Consider the following 17,685-nt stretch of genomic DNA (forward strand, 5'->3'; position numbering starts at 1 on the left):
AAACCGACAGCAACATGAAGACCGAGGCGCTGTCGGGAAAAGTATCGATCAGGGTTTGATTATAAAAAAAAATTATAAAAACATTTTTTTAAACATTCTACAAATCCTTTTTAAAAGATGGAAAGAATATTGCACAAGTCTACCCTTCTATTATTATAGAGAGGAGTGAGGACGAGACAGTTCCTAACACGGTCTGTGGATAAAATTGACATTCTTTAAATGGCCACACTTACTGGATTTGTAGAGTCAAGAAAGGTCGTGTTCTCGTTTCTCATTCACTTCCTCGCTCCGTCTTACACACATCTATCCACACACCCACACATCCTCCTCAAGGCCTGACGCATCGGTTTTAAGAGTTCACTTCTTCTATCCTATTGAACGCTGAGGGGTTTGAAGTACAGCACGCGAGCACTGCAGAAACCTTATCTCAGGGAAAAGTAGCAAACTGTGCTATAAAACAAAGACACGCTGAGCTCTAACGGACATGGAGGGACAAAGTAAACGGATGAAACAAACGAAGGGTGTTAAGAACGGTGCTGTGAAACTTTAGAAGATGGACAGTGGAAAGAAGAGAACGACTCGGCGCCTTTTTCTTCGCCGAGACAGAACGCGAGCGAGAACAAGATGTGTTCTGAATTTAAAAATCTCTCTCTCGGATACGTTCGAAATCATTTACCAGCTTCTCCGCAACTATTTTTTTCTCCATAAGCCTTTCTGGACAGTGGCACAATTTCCACCTATTTACTCGAAGGTCACGCTGTTTTCATACCCTGCCTTGGAAAGCGGCCTGGGTGATGGTGCGAGCGAAAGGTCTGATCTAAATATAGCCACCATGCTGAGCATTCGCAAAATGAATTCGCAGGATATTAAATTTGGAAACACGGAATAACGATAACCTCCACGTGAGCGAGCGGCCGAGCTGCCAACGTCTCGAAGGTGCCCATCTGCAAAATGACCATTTTGTCAGGAAGACGATAGAGGAAGGATGATAAGATGAAAATGTGAGGAATCTGTCCATGAAATATTCTGTAATAAAAAAGGAAGGCGATTCGTATCCAAAACAGGAGATATAGATCAGTGAAGCAGCTGAAAACTTTCTCTTAAATGATTTAAACAACAAAAAGATGATGCTACAAATTGGGAATTAAACGGGTGTCAAAAAAATAATAAAATAAAATAAAGGCAAATACAATTAAAAAATATTTAATATAAACCTGTCTTAAAATGCTGGTACTCATCCTTCATACGTAACAATCGTTTTCTTAGCATAAGTATCCATTCCTGTATTTAGGTCTAACATTGTCCTCCTGTCTGCATCTCGGAACAGCATACCGAGGGACGTAAACGTCCAAACTTCAGCAGGAAGTCCTCTTGTGCTCGTACCAATGCTTCTTCGTCGATGTATACCGCCGCCCTCCTGGTTGTAATGTAGTACTGCACCTTCCTGAGGCTCCAGCCGAGCACGTACATCAGCAGGCCACAGACGGCGGCTGTGGAGCGACCGACGCCCGCGTTACAGTGCACGTACACACTGTGACCGTTTTCTAACAGCCCGTAGAGCAGGTACACGGCCTGGGGCAGCATTCGCACACGTCCTGCAGTGAGCGACATATACAGCAAGATACATTTATTTATTTATTTGTTTTAGATTGGACTCAGAAATGATCCGCTCTGAAATTAAGCATGCTATATTTAACACAGGTTGACCATAACAGATGAGCAGACCTGCCAACCTTCTTACATTTTAAAATTGCCACACATTGCTACAAGTTATCAAGCAAAATTTGGCAAAGTAGGTGTGTTCTTTGGGGGGGGGGGGGGGGGGGGTGCTGGGTTGCCTCACACCTCCAGGGTTAGGGGTTTGATTGCCGCCTTCACCCTGTGTGCACAGAGTTTGGATGTTCTCACTGTGCCTCGGAGGCTTCCTGAAGGTACTCCAGTTTCCTTCTCCAGTCCAAAGACATGCACTGTAGCCAGACTGGCATCTCTAAATTGTCCGTAGTGTGCGAGTGTGTACGCGATTGTGCCCTGCGATCAATTGGCACCCCATCCAAGGTGTCTTCGGCCTTGTGCTCTTAGCTCCTGGCATAGACTCCAAGCTCCCAGCAACCCTGTGTAGGATAAGTGGTACAGAAAATGGATGGATGGATGGATGGATTGATGGAGGCGTCTTCTTTTTCCACTCCAATTATAAATGGCAGATGAGCCAATCAACATACGAATCTGAAATGACTGCCGTTTGCACGGGTAACTCTCCAATATTAACGGACACCGCTGGAAGCCCCACCCTCTCCATCCCACCATCTCAAATGTGTCATTTTTGGCCAGTGCTCTTGTCTTGAGTCCAACATGTAGCCTCGCCTTCTGTCAAGGTAAATGCAGAATATTTTTTGTCTTCAATACTGTGAAATAATTTCTGTTCACCAAACAGATTCAGTCAAAAATGGCACTTTTGACTTTAACAGTCATTATGAGTCATGTCTTTGTTACTTGGTTACTAAAACACTCCAGAAGGTGCCATTTCAAACTGTTATGTTGAACAATAAAATGTTTCATATGTTTTTACGTCCTAAGAATTCACTCAAAATGACCTGAGAGCATCTCAACACCTTTTTAGTCACAAAGAATGAAGGAACATACCAACAGGCATGAATATGCACATTGGAAATGCGTCCGTGTTTCCTCCAGACATCCCAAACTTGCGTCTTTCTCAAACTACACTGCTAATGCTTTTCTATTAGCAGTCGTACATTATGCTATAATAATAATAATAATAATAATAATAATAATAATAAAGAAGCAAAATACTTGATATATGTAATATTGTCTGTTCAGTAAGATCAGAGATCCTTACTTCTTAGCCTCATAGCTCCAGGAAGCAAACTTCAGACCCCGAACAGTGGATCGATTTTACACTCGTACTCTTTTGTAAGTGCTTATGCTTTCCAGAAGTCACTTCTGAGCAATATGATGCCCACAGCAAGGATGGACTTTAATAAAAAAAAATAAAATAAAGCTGTACTTACCATGTCACTATAGAATCTAATATAATAACTTCAAGTAATATCCAGCTCTCTGTGGTGTAAACAGAGAGCGCTGTAATTTCGAATGCTTTTTCAGTGGACAGGGAAATAATCTAACTCTATGAAGTGATAACCTTGTGTTAATGCAGTAAGAGATATGTTTACCCCTGAGTGTGTTTATCCCTTATCAGCCCTGCTGTACTAACACTTCCTAACCTCCTATCGTACTCTTTTTTTTTAATCTTTGTGTAGTATTTAGCTATCGGTTCTGCAGCGTAAACAGTACTGCTCGTCCCCACTGAGAGCTGAGGAGTAAAATCGGGGTCGAGCAGCAGGTGTGAACTCAGGTGAAGGTTGTGCCTCAGCTGTTTTGGTATTTCGAAATTCATTAGCAAGTCCACCAGGCAAGTCAAATCTCCAGCTTGGTACAAAAGTGTCGTATTTTGCTTTCCTGAATGACCAGGCTAAAAAGTGATAGCTAACATAATGCCATATCATAGGGTGAGATTATTAGATTACTACTTATCCACAGGCAACCACAAATAAACAACTAATATCCCAGACAATCTGGGCATCTGATCTGTCCATCCCTATATTTTAGATTATAAAATATATAATGTGGGTGTGGCTCAGGTGGTAGAGCGGGTTGTCCACTAATCGTAGGGTTGGCAGTTCGATTCCCGGCCCACATGACTCCACATGCCGAAGTGTCTGTGTGCAAGACAATGTACCCCGAGTTGCTCCTGATGGCAAGTTAGCGCCTTGCATGGCAGCTCTGCTACCACTGGTGTGTGTGTGTGTGTGAATGGGTGAATGAGACACAGTGTAAAGCGCCTTGAATAAAAGCGCTATATAAGTGCAGACCATTTACCATTATGTATTATAAAAGCATAGATACTGAGACTGTATCTAATTTTTATAGTATACACACCCTCTGTGCTCATGTCTGGCGTTGGGATCCAGACGTAAGCCAGACCACAGTCTCTGTACAGGTGCATCATGGTCTCCGGGGTCATATGGTCGTCGGGGTCACGCCGACAGCCGTGCGAGTTGCTTACGACGTCCCACTCGGTCTGGAAGTTCATCACGGCCGTGACGCCCAGCTCGTGCTTCAGCTTCAGGGTGACGTGCTCAACTCGCCGAGGGCAACTGCCTAGCCAAATCCGTGGCAGGATCCTGCACACAACAAATTTCAGACTTTCACAACTGTAAGCAGTATGACAAATCCAAACGATGGTCCGTGTGGTCCGATGTTCCTTTAGTTTTTAGTTCACAACTATATTTCCTACATGCAATTACTTCCCGTACAAGCAGTCATCCACTAGAGATGAACTACGAGCAAGACAACCGACTTCATCTTCCTTGGTTTTTTCACGATCCCAAAAGTTTCCCACATAACTTGTTGTTTTTCTTGCTAAACCAGCTAACTAACAGACCCGAGTTGATGTAGATGTCCTGATGATAAAAAAAAACACACGATAATTGTAACGTTTAACATTCGCTGTAAGCAAAAGTTGGTTAAAAAGTCGGTTCACTCTGAATTGGAATGGATTTAGGAGGGTGGGAATGGAATTTTCATGTCGATCAAGATCAAGTCAAGTTCATTTTAGTGAGCTTTAACCCTGCAAACCGCAAATCGAAAACAAGACTTGTTTACGTAAACTGACTAGTTAACGTTAAACGTTCGCTATAATCACATGATTTTTCCCTCCATGTTCCTCTGGCAAAAAAAGATGATGCTTCCTTCCTTAAGCTTATCCTGTTATGAAAGATTTTTTTATTCTGATGGGTGTGGTCTCTTCAAACATGACCCCGCCCCCCATTCAGGGCTCACCGAATGGATTGATGAGGATGAGAATGCTGTGATCAGTGATGGTGTTCATAGTCAATAGATCTCAACATAACCAAACATAAGTCGTTGTGAGATTTTAGAGCAAGTGCTCTCCTTAACCATCATAACACCAAATGAGGGAATATCTTTCGGAAGAACCATGTTTCTCTCTGTAGTACAGTTCCAGAGACTTGTAGAATCTATCAAGCTGAATGAGTTTCTCACCTGAATGAGTACTTTGACCTGTATTGAAACATGACTTGCCACTGAGAATTGATTCTTGAGAATATTTTCAGAGGTCCGTTTTTCTATGCTTTCTATGCTTGCACTTTCAAGAGCTTTTCAGGTTGTACTTTTTTTTTTTAAAGACTACATCGAACAGTGGCGGATTTTTCCAGCCAGCTTGGACCACACTGAGATTTTCCAGGCATTACAAATTATTTCATCATTTATTTACAGAGGTATCTAAACCAGGACAGAGAGCATCAGGTACATTTAGTCTGAATCAGAGTGCGTTATTACCTATTCAATAATTTAAGACATTTCAAACGTAAGATGACAATTTACATATAAAGTGCCCTTTTTATTTTTATTTATGCATTTGTGTGTGTGTGTGTGTGTGTGTGTGTGTGTGTGTGTGTGTGTCTATTTTCCAGGTTTTCCAGTACTTTGGACCAGAAACCTTTTCAACAAATTTTCCCCTTTTAATCACATCAGAATAAAACATAACCCGCTCTGAACTCATTATCAATGCGAGATTCTTTGGATGACAAACTTGTTAAAAAAAATCTATTAACGTATGCAAATGAGGCAATAGATGATAAAATATCTGCTGATTTGCATATTTTAAAAAAAATCCATTTTTCAGCAAAAAGGTTTTTTTTTTTTCCTTTTTTTTTGCTCAGACCTTCAGATATCAATTGAGCAAAATATTGTTATTTCATGGACATCTTTACAAGCAGTCTTAACACATATGAGAAGTTAAGACTGTGCATGAATATGATTTCAAATAAAAGCTGTGAAATATTAAGAAAAACCGCAGTCAATGTGTGGCTTTATGTATTTTTAAAAATTATTTATTTTATCTATTCGTTTATTTATTTATTTATTTATTTATTTTACATATTATGAAAGTTATAAGTGGAGAATGTAGAAAAATTAATCAAATATTGAAAAACTTTTTGAAAAACCAGCACGTTTTTCCACGTTATCCTACATGAATGCACGTACAGCAGTGTTTTTTTGGTCCTAGCAGAGCTTCCACAGTTCAAAAATTCTTGAATTTTTTTTTCAGAGAAGCATTGAACTACATCAAGAGCTTTTTAATTATTGATTTATTGATTTTTTTTAAATCTCCTGACCCCGTCTCAGGTCACAAGTGAAGGATCAAGCCAGGAAAACAAAGTGCTGGCGAACAAAACATAATAATATTCCATCGCTATGACGTAAATAAAAAATAATAACAGCTTGTGTAACCTCGGGATGTTCACCAGTACGCAACGTGATGTCTTAATTTAACAGCTCAACTTCTCGTGATTTTCTGCCTCCAAAGCTGCAGCCAAGACAAACAACCTCGTCATCACCAAAGGCATTATACCAACCTTTATTTAATCTGCATTGCTGATAATAATACATCTAATCTAAACAGCAAACTTGGTTAGAACTAGTAAGTACTGGCAAGAGTTTTATCATGGCTACAGTCACTTTTTTTCACCCCCCATATCGGGACAAAACATGTACCGAGTGAGTTGCAACGTATCTTTCTGAAGGAGGACAGAGTGAGGAGAACTGCTTGAACTTGTGATGAGACTGATATTTGAAGAGGAGTGAGAAATGGACCCTCAAGGAGGAAAAGAAAAGCAAAAGGACCCTCGCTGGGTAGAATACGGAGGTATTTTTAGAGTCTGTGTGACAATCAGACCCCTAGCTTCTCCTCCTCCCATACTCATCTCATTTATCCATTTGTCATCCTCTCAGACAGAGAGAGAGAGAGAGAGAGAGAGAGAGAGAAGGATGAGAGGGGTGTAGATTTCACATTTAGAAGAAGAAAAAAAAATACAGCCTTGCTCCATCTTTCTTCCTCACACTCCCTTCTCACTGAGGCTGGGCAATCTCTTTAACCTTTTCTTCCTCTTTTCTAATGAAACTCTGAGCACAGACCTCCGTTATTAGAATCAGGTGGTCTGCAGGGTGAGACTAAATAAATAAATAAATAAACAAATAAATAAAAGTGTTAAGGTGAATTTGAATAAAGTTTTGAATTTGCTTTTGCAGGTAGGAATGACCTATCTAAATAAACAAATAAATATGACAATATACATTTGCTTGATGTTAAAATAGTTCACATGGCTTGGTTTTATCATCTCTGAAGCATTCCTGACTACATACATATTGCAAACCACGATCTAGAAAGTGCACTGGCTTGAACTTATATGCTCTAACACTAATTAGGCTTAGGTGTACTGATTAACCAGGCCAGAGAGGACATTCACACATGCTCAGAGACCAACAATATGACACAAATGGTCTACTACACACAATATATTATTATTATTATTATTGTTATTATTATTATTATTATTATTATACTATGTACTTGAGTATGTAGTACCTGACTTTTGTAACGTAGTAACATCTCAAATTAAAACGGAACCACCACCAAAAAAAAACCAAAACAAAACACCAAATCAGCCACCAGATTAAAAAAAAAAATGTCCTTATGAAATATTCTGCTTCTAATTTGCATCAAAGTGTAGCAGCGTTCTCATTCAATGCTTTGGCATTTTAACAATTACACACTAGTGCAACAGAGTATAATATTAATGGCTATGTTTACATGCACATCAATATTCCAACATTAATCCTAACTCAGTGATATTCTAATTAGCATAGCATCATGTAAATGCTGCGATCCGATTGCCCGATGCAGATTAAGACAATATTGCTTCTCTAGAAATCAATTATAAATCTTGCATGGTATCACTACTTGTACTGTTCTCCGCTTGATATATCGCTTTGCTTGTATTTCCTCATTTGTGAGTCCTCATTTGTGAGTTTGGATAAAAGCGTCTGCTAAAGGAATAAACGTGAATGTAATGTAAATTTAATATTCCGATTCCCCGCATTTCGATTCCCACCCCTGGATATACGCCTGTTTTAATTGGAAATCTGTTGCACTAATAAGCTATTAGTGATATTATTCACTATACGATGAACTATTTGGCAGCCATTTTGTTGCCATGTCCTTTGCTGTGCTATGAATATCAACTAGAATCTAACGCTAACCCTAACCTGTAAACCTAAAGCTTAACCCTAACCCTAACCAAACCCTAGAATCTTTTATTAAGTTTCACAGCACGTCGGCTAACACACACTAACTCTTCCTCCTTTTGTATAATGCCATTAGGATTGTTAATATAAACACAAAATGTTCGTTAAATCGATGTGTAACTAAATAAGTGACTTCAATTAAATAATAAAATAAGTGACTTCAACTTGACAGCTGGTTCACATTAGTGAATTTGTTTGTTTGTTTTAAATGTTACATGCTAGACTTCATACTAGCTTTGTGAACAGATTCGCAAAGAAAGCTACGTACTGTGCTAACCACATACACTCACCAGAGGCACCAATGATCTCTGCTACTTCGTTCCCAGCTTTATTGTTTTTACTTTCTAATGTCTCTACACTCATTTAAAGATGAAACCTTATAGCGGTTAGAAGTTTTTTTGTCCATTTTTGCACTTCAAATTGTAAACGGGAACTAGCTACAGGTAAAGTTGTGAACGGGGAACTAACTGAAGAAACGTTGGACCACGTGCGCCATTGGTTTGGTCAGAGGAATAGTTCAAGACACTCTTTTGGATTTATCACTTTAACATGTCCGTACCTCAATTGCATAGAACTGATCAAATTTCAACTCGAATGATGCTTTCGTGTGAACGTCGGGTAATACGTGCATTCGTACAAACTCGATAGCTCTCATATGATAGAAACATTTTTCCAACTAGCTCAATTTTCATGAGTGGCACGTCTTCGAATTTATTCAAGGCCCAACGTACCGAATCTAAACAGCGTAAACGCTGTATTCAGGACATAATGATAGAGTGCTGGTATAATAGAGGCCATACAACTTTGTGTTTTCAGGGTAAAGTACTGTACACGTCATCACATGTCAAAGCTTTCATGAGAAACAAGACAAACTCAGTAAACTGTGTCCTGCGGCTGTTGTATTAATTAAGCTGCGCTATTCAGAGCAATCCGGAGGAGCGTGTTGTGTTTGTGTAGAGGACAGACAGATACAGCGGGGGGACCTTGTAAAGGTTCTGACCAATTATTAACCAGCACGTGTATTGCTTTTTCTGCCTTTCACTCTGGTTTTTCTATTTTATACCTGAACGATGGCATGATTGCAGGAATAACCCTCTCCTATCTTTGGGAGACAAAATGACATCAGTATAAGGTTTCAGTTTTGGCATATCAGCTTCATATCGGATTATTCGCCGTAAATAGCGCAACAGCACCACCAGTAGTCTTTCTGACTTTGTTATTTATTTACTAAACGCTGGATAAAATAGCCTACATCAAGACGCCAACTCAAAGTCATAATGCATTACATAATTAACTGTCTTTAACTCCAGCACCTTTAAGGACATCTGGACTAAAGCATTTCTACTACTTCAAGCACTATAATGAACTCCTTTTGAGTAAATAACACGTGGAAACGGCCTTGGAGATGGCTACAGAGAGTTACAAAGTAAGAAACGGTGAGAGGAAGTCGACCTGGGTGTGTTAAAAACAGAATCAGAGTCACATCGATTCCTTCTCTCTCTCAGTCTCTCTTTATTTGCTTGTTGTGAATCATGAGTGAGCAGACGCCTAAGCTGCGGCCCTCAGGCGGTTTCTACACCCAGATCAATTTAGCCTCTCTAACACATTCAATTTGGGCTTCCTCCAATGGATTTGGCCAATGGCATCCCATCACGAGCTATTTATGAGCTCCCTCGGCAAACAGATATATTCTGTGTCAAAATTGTACGTGGGTGCAATCTGTTTTTCTCTCTCCATTCATCACATTTATTAGAGAACCCGGCTGAGGGAGACATCTACAAATTATTACAGGTTAGAAAGTTTCTACAGAGTGCACAAAGAGAAGACAATTCACTACGTGCCATCGTACATGGCAGACGCTGTCAGAGTGTCATTATTTTTTAACATAATGAAACCGATTCATTCGAGGTTAGCGTTATTACGTGCTGTTCCTGCCCTCGACTCCGGGTCAGATCTACTTTATGACCTCTGAGTCAACTGAAGTTGAAAAGCTTTGCTTCTCTCTGTTCTTTCTAGTTCCTTTTCCTTTATGTCCTTTTCACAGTAAAGGATAGAAATTAGCACTAATAGCTGAATATCTACATAACAAAGACATTCTGCTCATTCTAAATCCACGTGCAATACAAATATGCGAGGAATAAAACACTTTTGGACATGCCGTTATACGAAAATAATCAACAACCGAGTGGTGTGATGATGCAGCACATTAAAGTTGATTATTTTTCTCTAACAGCACAATTTTTTTGCTTGTTTTATTCCTCTTACCGCACAGCAATTCGACAACAATTAACATGTTTCATTTATTAAAGAGTGATATTAGTGACATTTTATCCATTTATAGTAACATTTAACATTTGGAACGTCTGCAAACAAGTTAGTTCCTGTTGACTGTCTCACCATTCTCTCGTTTTTTTCCCCCTCACGCTCGAAGTTCATAAGAAAAAACGCCGCTTGTCATGTTACCAACAAACCACAAAACATAAACTCAAAAAGCTGGAAAACCTAAAGTTACAGCTTTACATCTGACCAACAAGCGCTGACACTTGAGACTCCTTCCAAATATGTTAAATAAACGTATTCTTACAGAAAACTTTTACACAACAGCTATACAATTTTATTTACGTAGCACGTCAACCATACAAGTCCCCGTGAAGGTTATTAATATAGAAACGATAACAGAACATTAATTAACCGTTTGATTTGAGAATTCGACAGTAACTGACAAATGTGGTCGCTGTCTTTTAAGGGTGAATGCTAGATGTTGAGTGAATGAGTATAAATGACAGCAAAAATGTCTTTTTAATTACTAACAAAATGAGACTCTTGTCCTTATATAATGAGTGGTTTTGTCTTGCATTCTGCTCTGCTCATGGGAATCGGCACTGTTGGATAATCCTGATGTTCTACAGCACGGGAGAAGGACTTGACTTCTACATCCTTCCACAGAGGCTGAGAAAACACATTAAATTACGATGGCTGAAAATGAATATGGGACGGAGCCAGCAGCACGAGTGTAGTTGTGATGCCACTGCACTGCGTTTATCGAGCCAGTAATCCTCTGCCCCTTGGGGCTTAATTAATTTTACACTATAAATTGATATACATGCAAATTTCCACATTACAAAAGGCAGCCGGAGAGGGAAAGAAAAAGAGAGAGAGAGATAGAGAGAGGGAGAGATGGAGGTTATTATTTCCTTTAGTGGTGGAAAAAAATCACTGTCAATGTGAAGATTAATTTCTTCTCAAAAGATTTATAAATAAAAGTTGGCACGTTTGGTGAAGGAACTCATCACAAAGACTTAAAGACTAGAAAGTCTGTGACATTGAGCTGCTGCAAACGAGGAAACAGTAAACCCCAAAGACGCTTAAAAAAACGAATTTCGACTGAGTCAGAGTATCTCAAAAACGCCAGGTCTTGTTGGGTGTTCCCAGTATGCAGTGGTTAGTACCTACCAAAAGTGGTCCAAGGAAGGACAACTGGTGAACCGGCGACAGGGTCGTATGCGCCCAAGGCTCATTGATGCGTGTGGGGAGCGAAGCGTAGCCCGTCTGGTCAGATCCAACAGAAGAGCTACTGTAGCACAAATTTCTGAAACAGTTCATGCTGGCTCTTATAGAAAGGAGTCAGAACTCACAGTATTCAAAGCTTGCTGCATATGGTTGTGCGTAGCCCATGCTGACCCCTGTCCACCACTGACAGGACCTATAATGGGCATATGAACATCAGAACTGGACCATAGAGCAATGGAAGAAGGTGGCTTCTCCAGATCTCAATCCGATCGAGCATCTGTGGGACAAACAAGTCCGATCCATGGAGGCCCCACCTCGCAACTTATAGGACTTAAAGGATCTGCTACTAACGTCTTGGTGCCAGATACCACAGCACACATACAGAGGTCTTGTGGAGTCCATGCTTTGACGGCTCAGGGCAGTTTTAGTGGCTGAAAGCGTCCTGTACAATAATAGCCAGGTGGTTTTAATGTTATGCATGATTGGTGTACCAAGCTGATTTAATTAATACTAGAGGTAAAAACCGATCAATCGGCACCGATAACTGATTGCTGGAACAACACCGATAGTTTTTTTCCCACACTTATAGTTTTTCCCGGTTAGGTCCATCGCGGGAGTGGCTGAGAAGGGTCCGCTGTTGTTATACGGTATGAGAGCGACCTCTAGAGGTGGAATAAAAACTATCCCTGGCAAATTTTGTTGTGTTATTTGAAATGTTTTTTTTTAATTATTTGTTTTGGTCATCTCTATTTTAATATGTTATTTGGAGTGTTGCATTTTGGTTCAATTAGGATGTACATCTTTTATTTACTTGAATATTTATTCATAGTTAATATACATGAATATTTAATATTTCATTTTAAAACGTACAGTACATTTCCATGGTACAGTCAGTACTGTCTATTTTTGTGGTAAAACTCAGCAGTATTTTACTTTGAGTGTTATGCTTTCATTCAGTATCAATTTTAAAAACTATTGGTCGATTAATCGATTATCGACAGACTGTACCGCCCAACTTAGTTATCGATATCAATAAACTCCACTATCGGTCAACATCTACTTAATATGAAGCTAACTTCTATCTCAAAAATAGACTACATTCAGAGCTCCTGACAAACAGCGTGTCATCTTTTCTAATTCTTTGCTGTATTTTGTTTTCTACCTCAGAGCCGTTTCAGTACATAATGATGCCTCGGTCACGTAACAGCAGATCAGGATTGGTGGATCACGTCTAATCATGGCTTTGCAGTAATGTGTTTTTCCGATAATAATCTGCAGCTGTGGATCATTACAAGTCTAAAAGGCCTGAAGAAAACTCCAAAGACGAGAACAAAACAATAATGCTATAAATGGTGACAAGCTAGCTGACTTCCTGGACAAGATACTAACAAGGCTTTTTACTGTATATGGTGTGTTCAAACGAATCATCTTGTTCTTTTCCACTGTTAACGAAGATAACAATTTCTACAAACACAGAGCTCAACTGGAAGACAAATTAATAGAAGAGAAAACCTGAAGGAAGGAGGGTTTATAGTTAATGTGTCAGTCTAGTGAGTGAAATCACCTTCACCCTCGCACACCTTCTGAGACACAATTGGAGGAAGCTGCATGAAGCAAAAGCATCTGCTGTTGTATGAAAACAGATTTCTGAGACGTGCATTTATTATGTTTGACATTTTGTTACGTCCTCTTTTTCTTTAAATCCGTTGATTTTAATCCACTTCATCCGAACGGCCTTCCCTCAAGTACTCGTTTCTTTTCCCATCAGAAACTACATGAACTAATGTTCAGAACCTTGTAGTATTAATGCTCGATGATGGCGGACTTCACACTTGGCGTACACAATGAGACACATACACACGGTTTATCATGTTTTCTTTCACAGAGACAAGCACAGGTGTGTGATGTCCTGACCTCTGCTGGAGAACTGTGACCCTGTTGGAGTGTATTAGAGAACAATCACTCATATTCACAAGCCTCACACTAGAAAAAGAGAAAGACTTAAAAGAATGCGTCAGCCTTTACGCTTATTTACACAAGCATGTCATTTGTGTAGTGTTGTACAAGAGGTCATTTTTGTACATTTCCATATAATGTACAATTAATGTGACGTGTTGCTCCGATTTTATATACGGATTACAGTCATGGTGCCGTATAAAAGGTGGAAGAGTTAGCGCTGCGATGGCTCAGCTGCATTAGTGGAAGATGTTCTTTTATCTCAGGATTTGCTCGTTCACCGTTTAGATGCTGTTTTTGTCATTTTCAGCCCATTGATTCCCATTTATTGACGTGCTCGTGAGTATGAACAAAATCAGAGCCTTTTCCGTATCTGGTGAGAATTTTTACCAGAAATATTTACACACAACTTTACTAAATAACTGAAAAATTATCATGACAAATTGTCTTTTGATAGGTATTTGATAGCTATAATACAGCATCGTTGTTATCGCTCTAGTACAAAAGTAAAAGAACCACACTTCGGGAACTGTGCGTGGAGCGTCTGATATGTTTCGTACACTTTACAAGACACAAGCTTCAGAATCATAAAGGCTGCGATCTGATTGGCTCTCTATACTTCGGTGTTTAAAGACTTCTGTACACTGGTTTCCGACAGGAAAAAAACAACTTGGCATGGAAAAATACAGCGTCTTCTTGTAAAAGTAGGTGGCTCTTGACAACTTTTAGTGACAAAAAGTACCGTAGTCGTCATCAACCCTGTTCCTGGAGATCTACCTTCTCTAAGACTTCCATAAGAGTTCATTAGCTCCAATCATAATGGTGCTGACCATCTAATCATGGCCAACTGACCATCTAATCATGGCCTTAAGAAGTTGAACAGCTAAAAGAGGTGGGTTAGATTTTGGTTGGAGAAGAAACCTGCAGGAAGGTCGATCTCAAGGAAGAGGGTTGGTTACCACTGGTCTACAGGAATCTAGAGCTCTAGCTCATGGTATAATTTTGGACCGGACTATTTCTTCACCGGCACCGAGAGCCGAAGAGGATATAAAGAGAATGAGAAGCGGTGTGATTAAATTAAAGTGTCTGTCGTTGTGTTTGTACATACGCACTTGGAAAAGTGCATGGCCTGTTGTCCAGCGACGCTGAAGTAGAAGTTTGTCGTGTGCCTCATCTCGTCCGTGTGGCCGCTCACCTCGATCCAGTGACCGATCGGGTGACAGTACACCCCGTCCACCATGTCACTTTGGTCATACACACACTCCCGATCGTGATGTGGGCCATTACCTGGAGACGAAATTCTAGCATTAACACTTTCTGTCCTCTTGCTCTTAGTGTTTGTCTGGTTGTAAAGAAACTTAAACGACCAACCACCCCGCCTTTGCGAAGTGACTTATTTGCACGCAGTTTCAATTCTATTCAACTTTCGTGTATTCATGCGGGACAGGTAGTCGGGGTCATAATTTCTCACATAGCTGCTATGAATTGAAATGTTAGTAAATATCAACGTGCAAGACATATACGTATATGACAGATGCATTCAGTGTGACTTAGCATTGACTTTTTACTACAGTAGCGCTTCTCTTGCTCGGAACGTTCAGGACTCTTTTCCAACATTTTATGACTTGTGTTTAGGTCTTCGCTGATACATCCGCCGGGACGCAAACCCGCAGGCATGCACTGTGAAACGGGATCGTAGTTATGGAAAATGTCAGGGAAAATAATGTCACTGCCGTGTTCATTTCTCATCGCGTCTCTTCAGTCGGCCGTGAGAATGCCACCAGATACGAACTCTGCATTAAACCTTTATTCGAATTAAATATTAAATCTCAGGTCATCACTGTACAAAGCCTGTGCTTATTAAAGTCATGATGTATATGTATGTCGTGAGCACGCTATATTGTGACGTGACAAATCAATGCAACATATAAGAAAAATGAAGAAAAATTCAAATGAAAAATGAAGTGCAGGGAAAATTATGAAAATTCCTATTAATGAGAAAGCTAAACATACAGAGCTTTCACTATATCTCCTAATTGCCTTGCTCTCAGGTCCTGATCACGCCACGTGCTTGAGCATGGAGACAACGCTATAATTTTGGATGCTCTGACTGCCAGAGGAAACTGAGATCATTTTTTTTGGCACATGCTTAAGAGTTTAGAGCCATGTGGTGCAATCAAGCCACATTGTTTTTCCAAAATGCTTTATGCATGTCCAAAAGTGTACTGCAGTCTGATGAAAAGGAAAATCATAGCATGCCAACAAACACATTAATTCTGGCACAAGAAAACAAAAGAAATGCATCTTTGAGACTTAAAGCCATTTAAAAAGGAGAGTGTTGGTGAAAACCCTGACAAAATGAATGAAACTCGAGTCACCGGTGGAGTGCGGAATGACTGACGTTAGAAAAAAACGGGTTCAGGAGACAAAGGATGTGAAAACGTTTCACCTTTCTCTGTCTTTTTAAACCCAACACTTTGTGAGTGTGGAAAAAAAAGCTGATGAAGTCAAACCAGATTCGATTTAAATTCCAACAGGAGAGAAGGACAAAGTAAGTGTGTGTGTGTGTGTGTGTGTGTGTGTGTGTGTGTGTGTGTGTGTCTTGTCTGCAGCATCAGTGCCATCCAGTGAGAAAGATGGTCCATTACATTACATTTTATTCTTCAAGCTATATATGGTGAGCAAAATAAAGAAATAAATAATAATTTCAATTGGTTAAGGAATAAAACATGACAGGATGTGCTGTTATAGGAAAATAGGAAAATCAACCACCAGTAGGTGTGATCCAGATTTATGTGAAACAAAGACGTCCAGAAACGTCTTCTGTTCTTCTTATACCACAGCAATTTGACAATACTAAAGATAATGTTATTGCTTCCATTATAGCAGCTAGAAATAGTTGTTCTCTTCCTTGAGGTTAAGCAGCTTGTCATGTTACTGAAATAAAACAGAAAGCGTAAACTTATCTGTCCTAAAGACTTTCCTGTGTCAGATACTTTTTTAAAATTTACCTAAAGCATTTAAATGCTAAATAAACGTCTCCTTACAGAGAACAATTGTTTGTTAAGTGGATATCACGAGACAGTTAAATCGAGATCAGGAGACAATTAAGTCGTGATCACGAGAAAACAAGGGGGAAATGCATGACCTCTTAGGGCTTCCATATGTTACAATATTTACGACTTTTTGAATATTTAATCTAACAAATACCTTCCCAAATATAGTTCCCGTCAAGCCGCTTAAGGAACTTGAACCAGAACGTGTGTGTGTACGACTCGGTGAGCCGCACTTCCCCGAGCCAAAGGCAGGGGTCGCAGCCGGACGCCAGCGTCCGCGTCGGCTTCATCGGTACCGCATTCCCAGCGTCCCAGTGCCCGAGCTCCGGACGGGATCCCGATACAAACACCTCGATATCCGAGCGTTCAGGGGTCAACACAACCCCAAACCTAAACAAGACCATTCCGGGTGAAACGGGAACGGGTTCAATCGCTGTGAGAAATCTCTGTAGGATATTAATAAACAGACCAGAGTTATAAATAACACGGCTTTAAATAGCTTAAAGAGCTGAAGCGTCTGAGACGCTCTCGATAGAACCAGCGCCTGTTTTAGTACCACATTGAAATAGGATTCATTTACCCTTTATAGTGTGATAGCCCTGCTGGTCGCTCGCGAACGAGTCGACTCTTTTAGGTGAGCCGACTCACATATCTAAAGAGCCGTAATCAACCCTTCTGCTAAAAAAAATCTTTATTATTATACTTACATTCTATACAATAATTAAAAGTAATAATATACAAATGTACCAAGACCAACAGTTGTGGCTGGTTTCCGTAAAAAAAAAAATGTAGAAAGGAGCCGTTTGGGAGTCATGAAGCAGAGCCAAATGATCTGATTCACTATATACCGAGTCAGCCAAAGACGCGTCAGATCAGAGAGCTGCCACTCTTTAAACACTTCCGGGTTGGTACAACAGCTAGAGGGCGCAAATGAGAGAAAAATAGAGTCGCATTTAAAGCACTAAAATGTTGCTTGTAA

At 39.9% G+C, this 17,685-nt stretch overlaps 1 protein-coding gene across 2 annotated transcripts; it reads right to left on the bottom strand.

The window, feature by feature from the left end:
* Positions 1 to 1,187: 1,187 nt before the first annotated feature.
* On the bottom strand, positions 1,188 to 17,438 carry epm2a (EPM2A glucan phosphatase, laforin). 2 transcript variants are annotated; one of them, XM_017486332.3, is made up of 5 exons: positions 17,287 to 17,438; positions 16,861 to 17,152; positions 14,763 to 14,937; positions 3,955 to 4,199; positions 1,188 to 1,595 (listed from the first exon to the last, which is right to left on the bottom strand). In XM_017486332.3, exons 2-5 carry the CDS (start codon positions 17,108 to 17,110, stop codon positions 1,294 to 1,296), a joined length of 972 nt encoding a protein of 323 aa, XP_017341821.1. In that variant the 5' UTR covers positions 17,111 to 17,152; positions 17,287 to 17,438; the 3' UTR covers positions 1,188 to 1,293. The 2 variants fall into 2 exon arrangements, with proteins under 2 accessions (XP_017341821.1, XP_053542230.1); XM_053686255.1 differs by lacking the exon at positions 17,287 to 17,438 and having other exon boundaries at positions 16,861 to 17,280.
* Positions 17,439 to 17,685: the final 247 nt, after the last annotated feature.

Source organism: Ictalurus punctatus, chromosome 15 (genome assembly GCF_001660625.3).
Source record: "Ictalurus punctatus breed USDA103 chromosome 15, Coco_2.0, whole genome shotgun sequence".
NCBI classification, from domain to species: Eukaryota; Metazoa; Chordata; class Actinopteri; order Siluriformes; family Ictaluridae; genus Ictalurus; species Ictalurus punctatus.

Coding starts and splice junctions, on each gene's coding strand:
- epm2a (XM_017486332.3), bottom strand. CDS start 17,110: ATGGTCTTGTTTAGGTTTGGGGTTGTGTTGACCCCTGAACGCTCGGAT. Junction 14,938..16,860: donor CGGGAACTATATTTGGGAAG/GTATTTGTTAGA, acceptor TTTCGTCTCCAG/GTAATGGCCCACATCACGAT. Junction 1,596..3,954: donor GCCAGACATGAGCACAGAGG/GTGTGTATACTA, acceptor CGCTCACTGCAG/GACGTGTGCGAATGCTGCCC.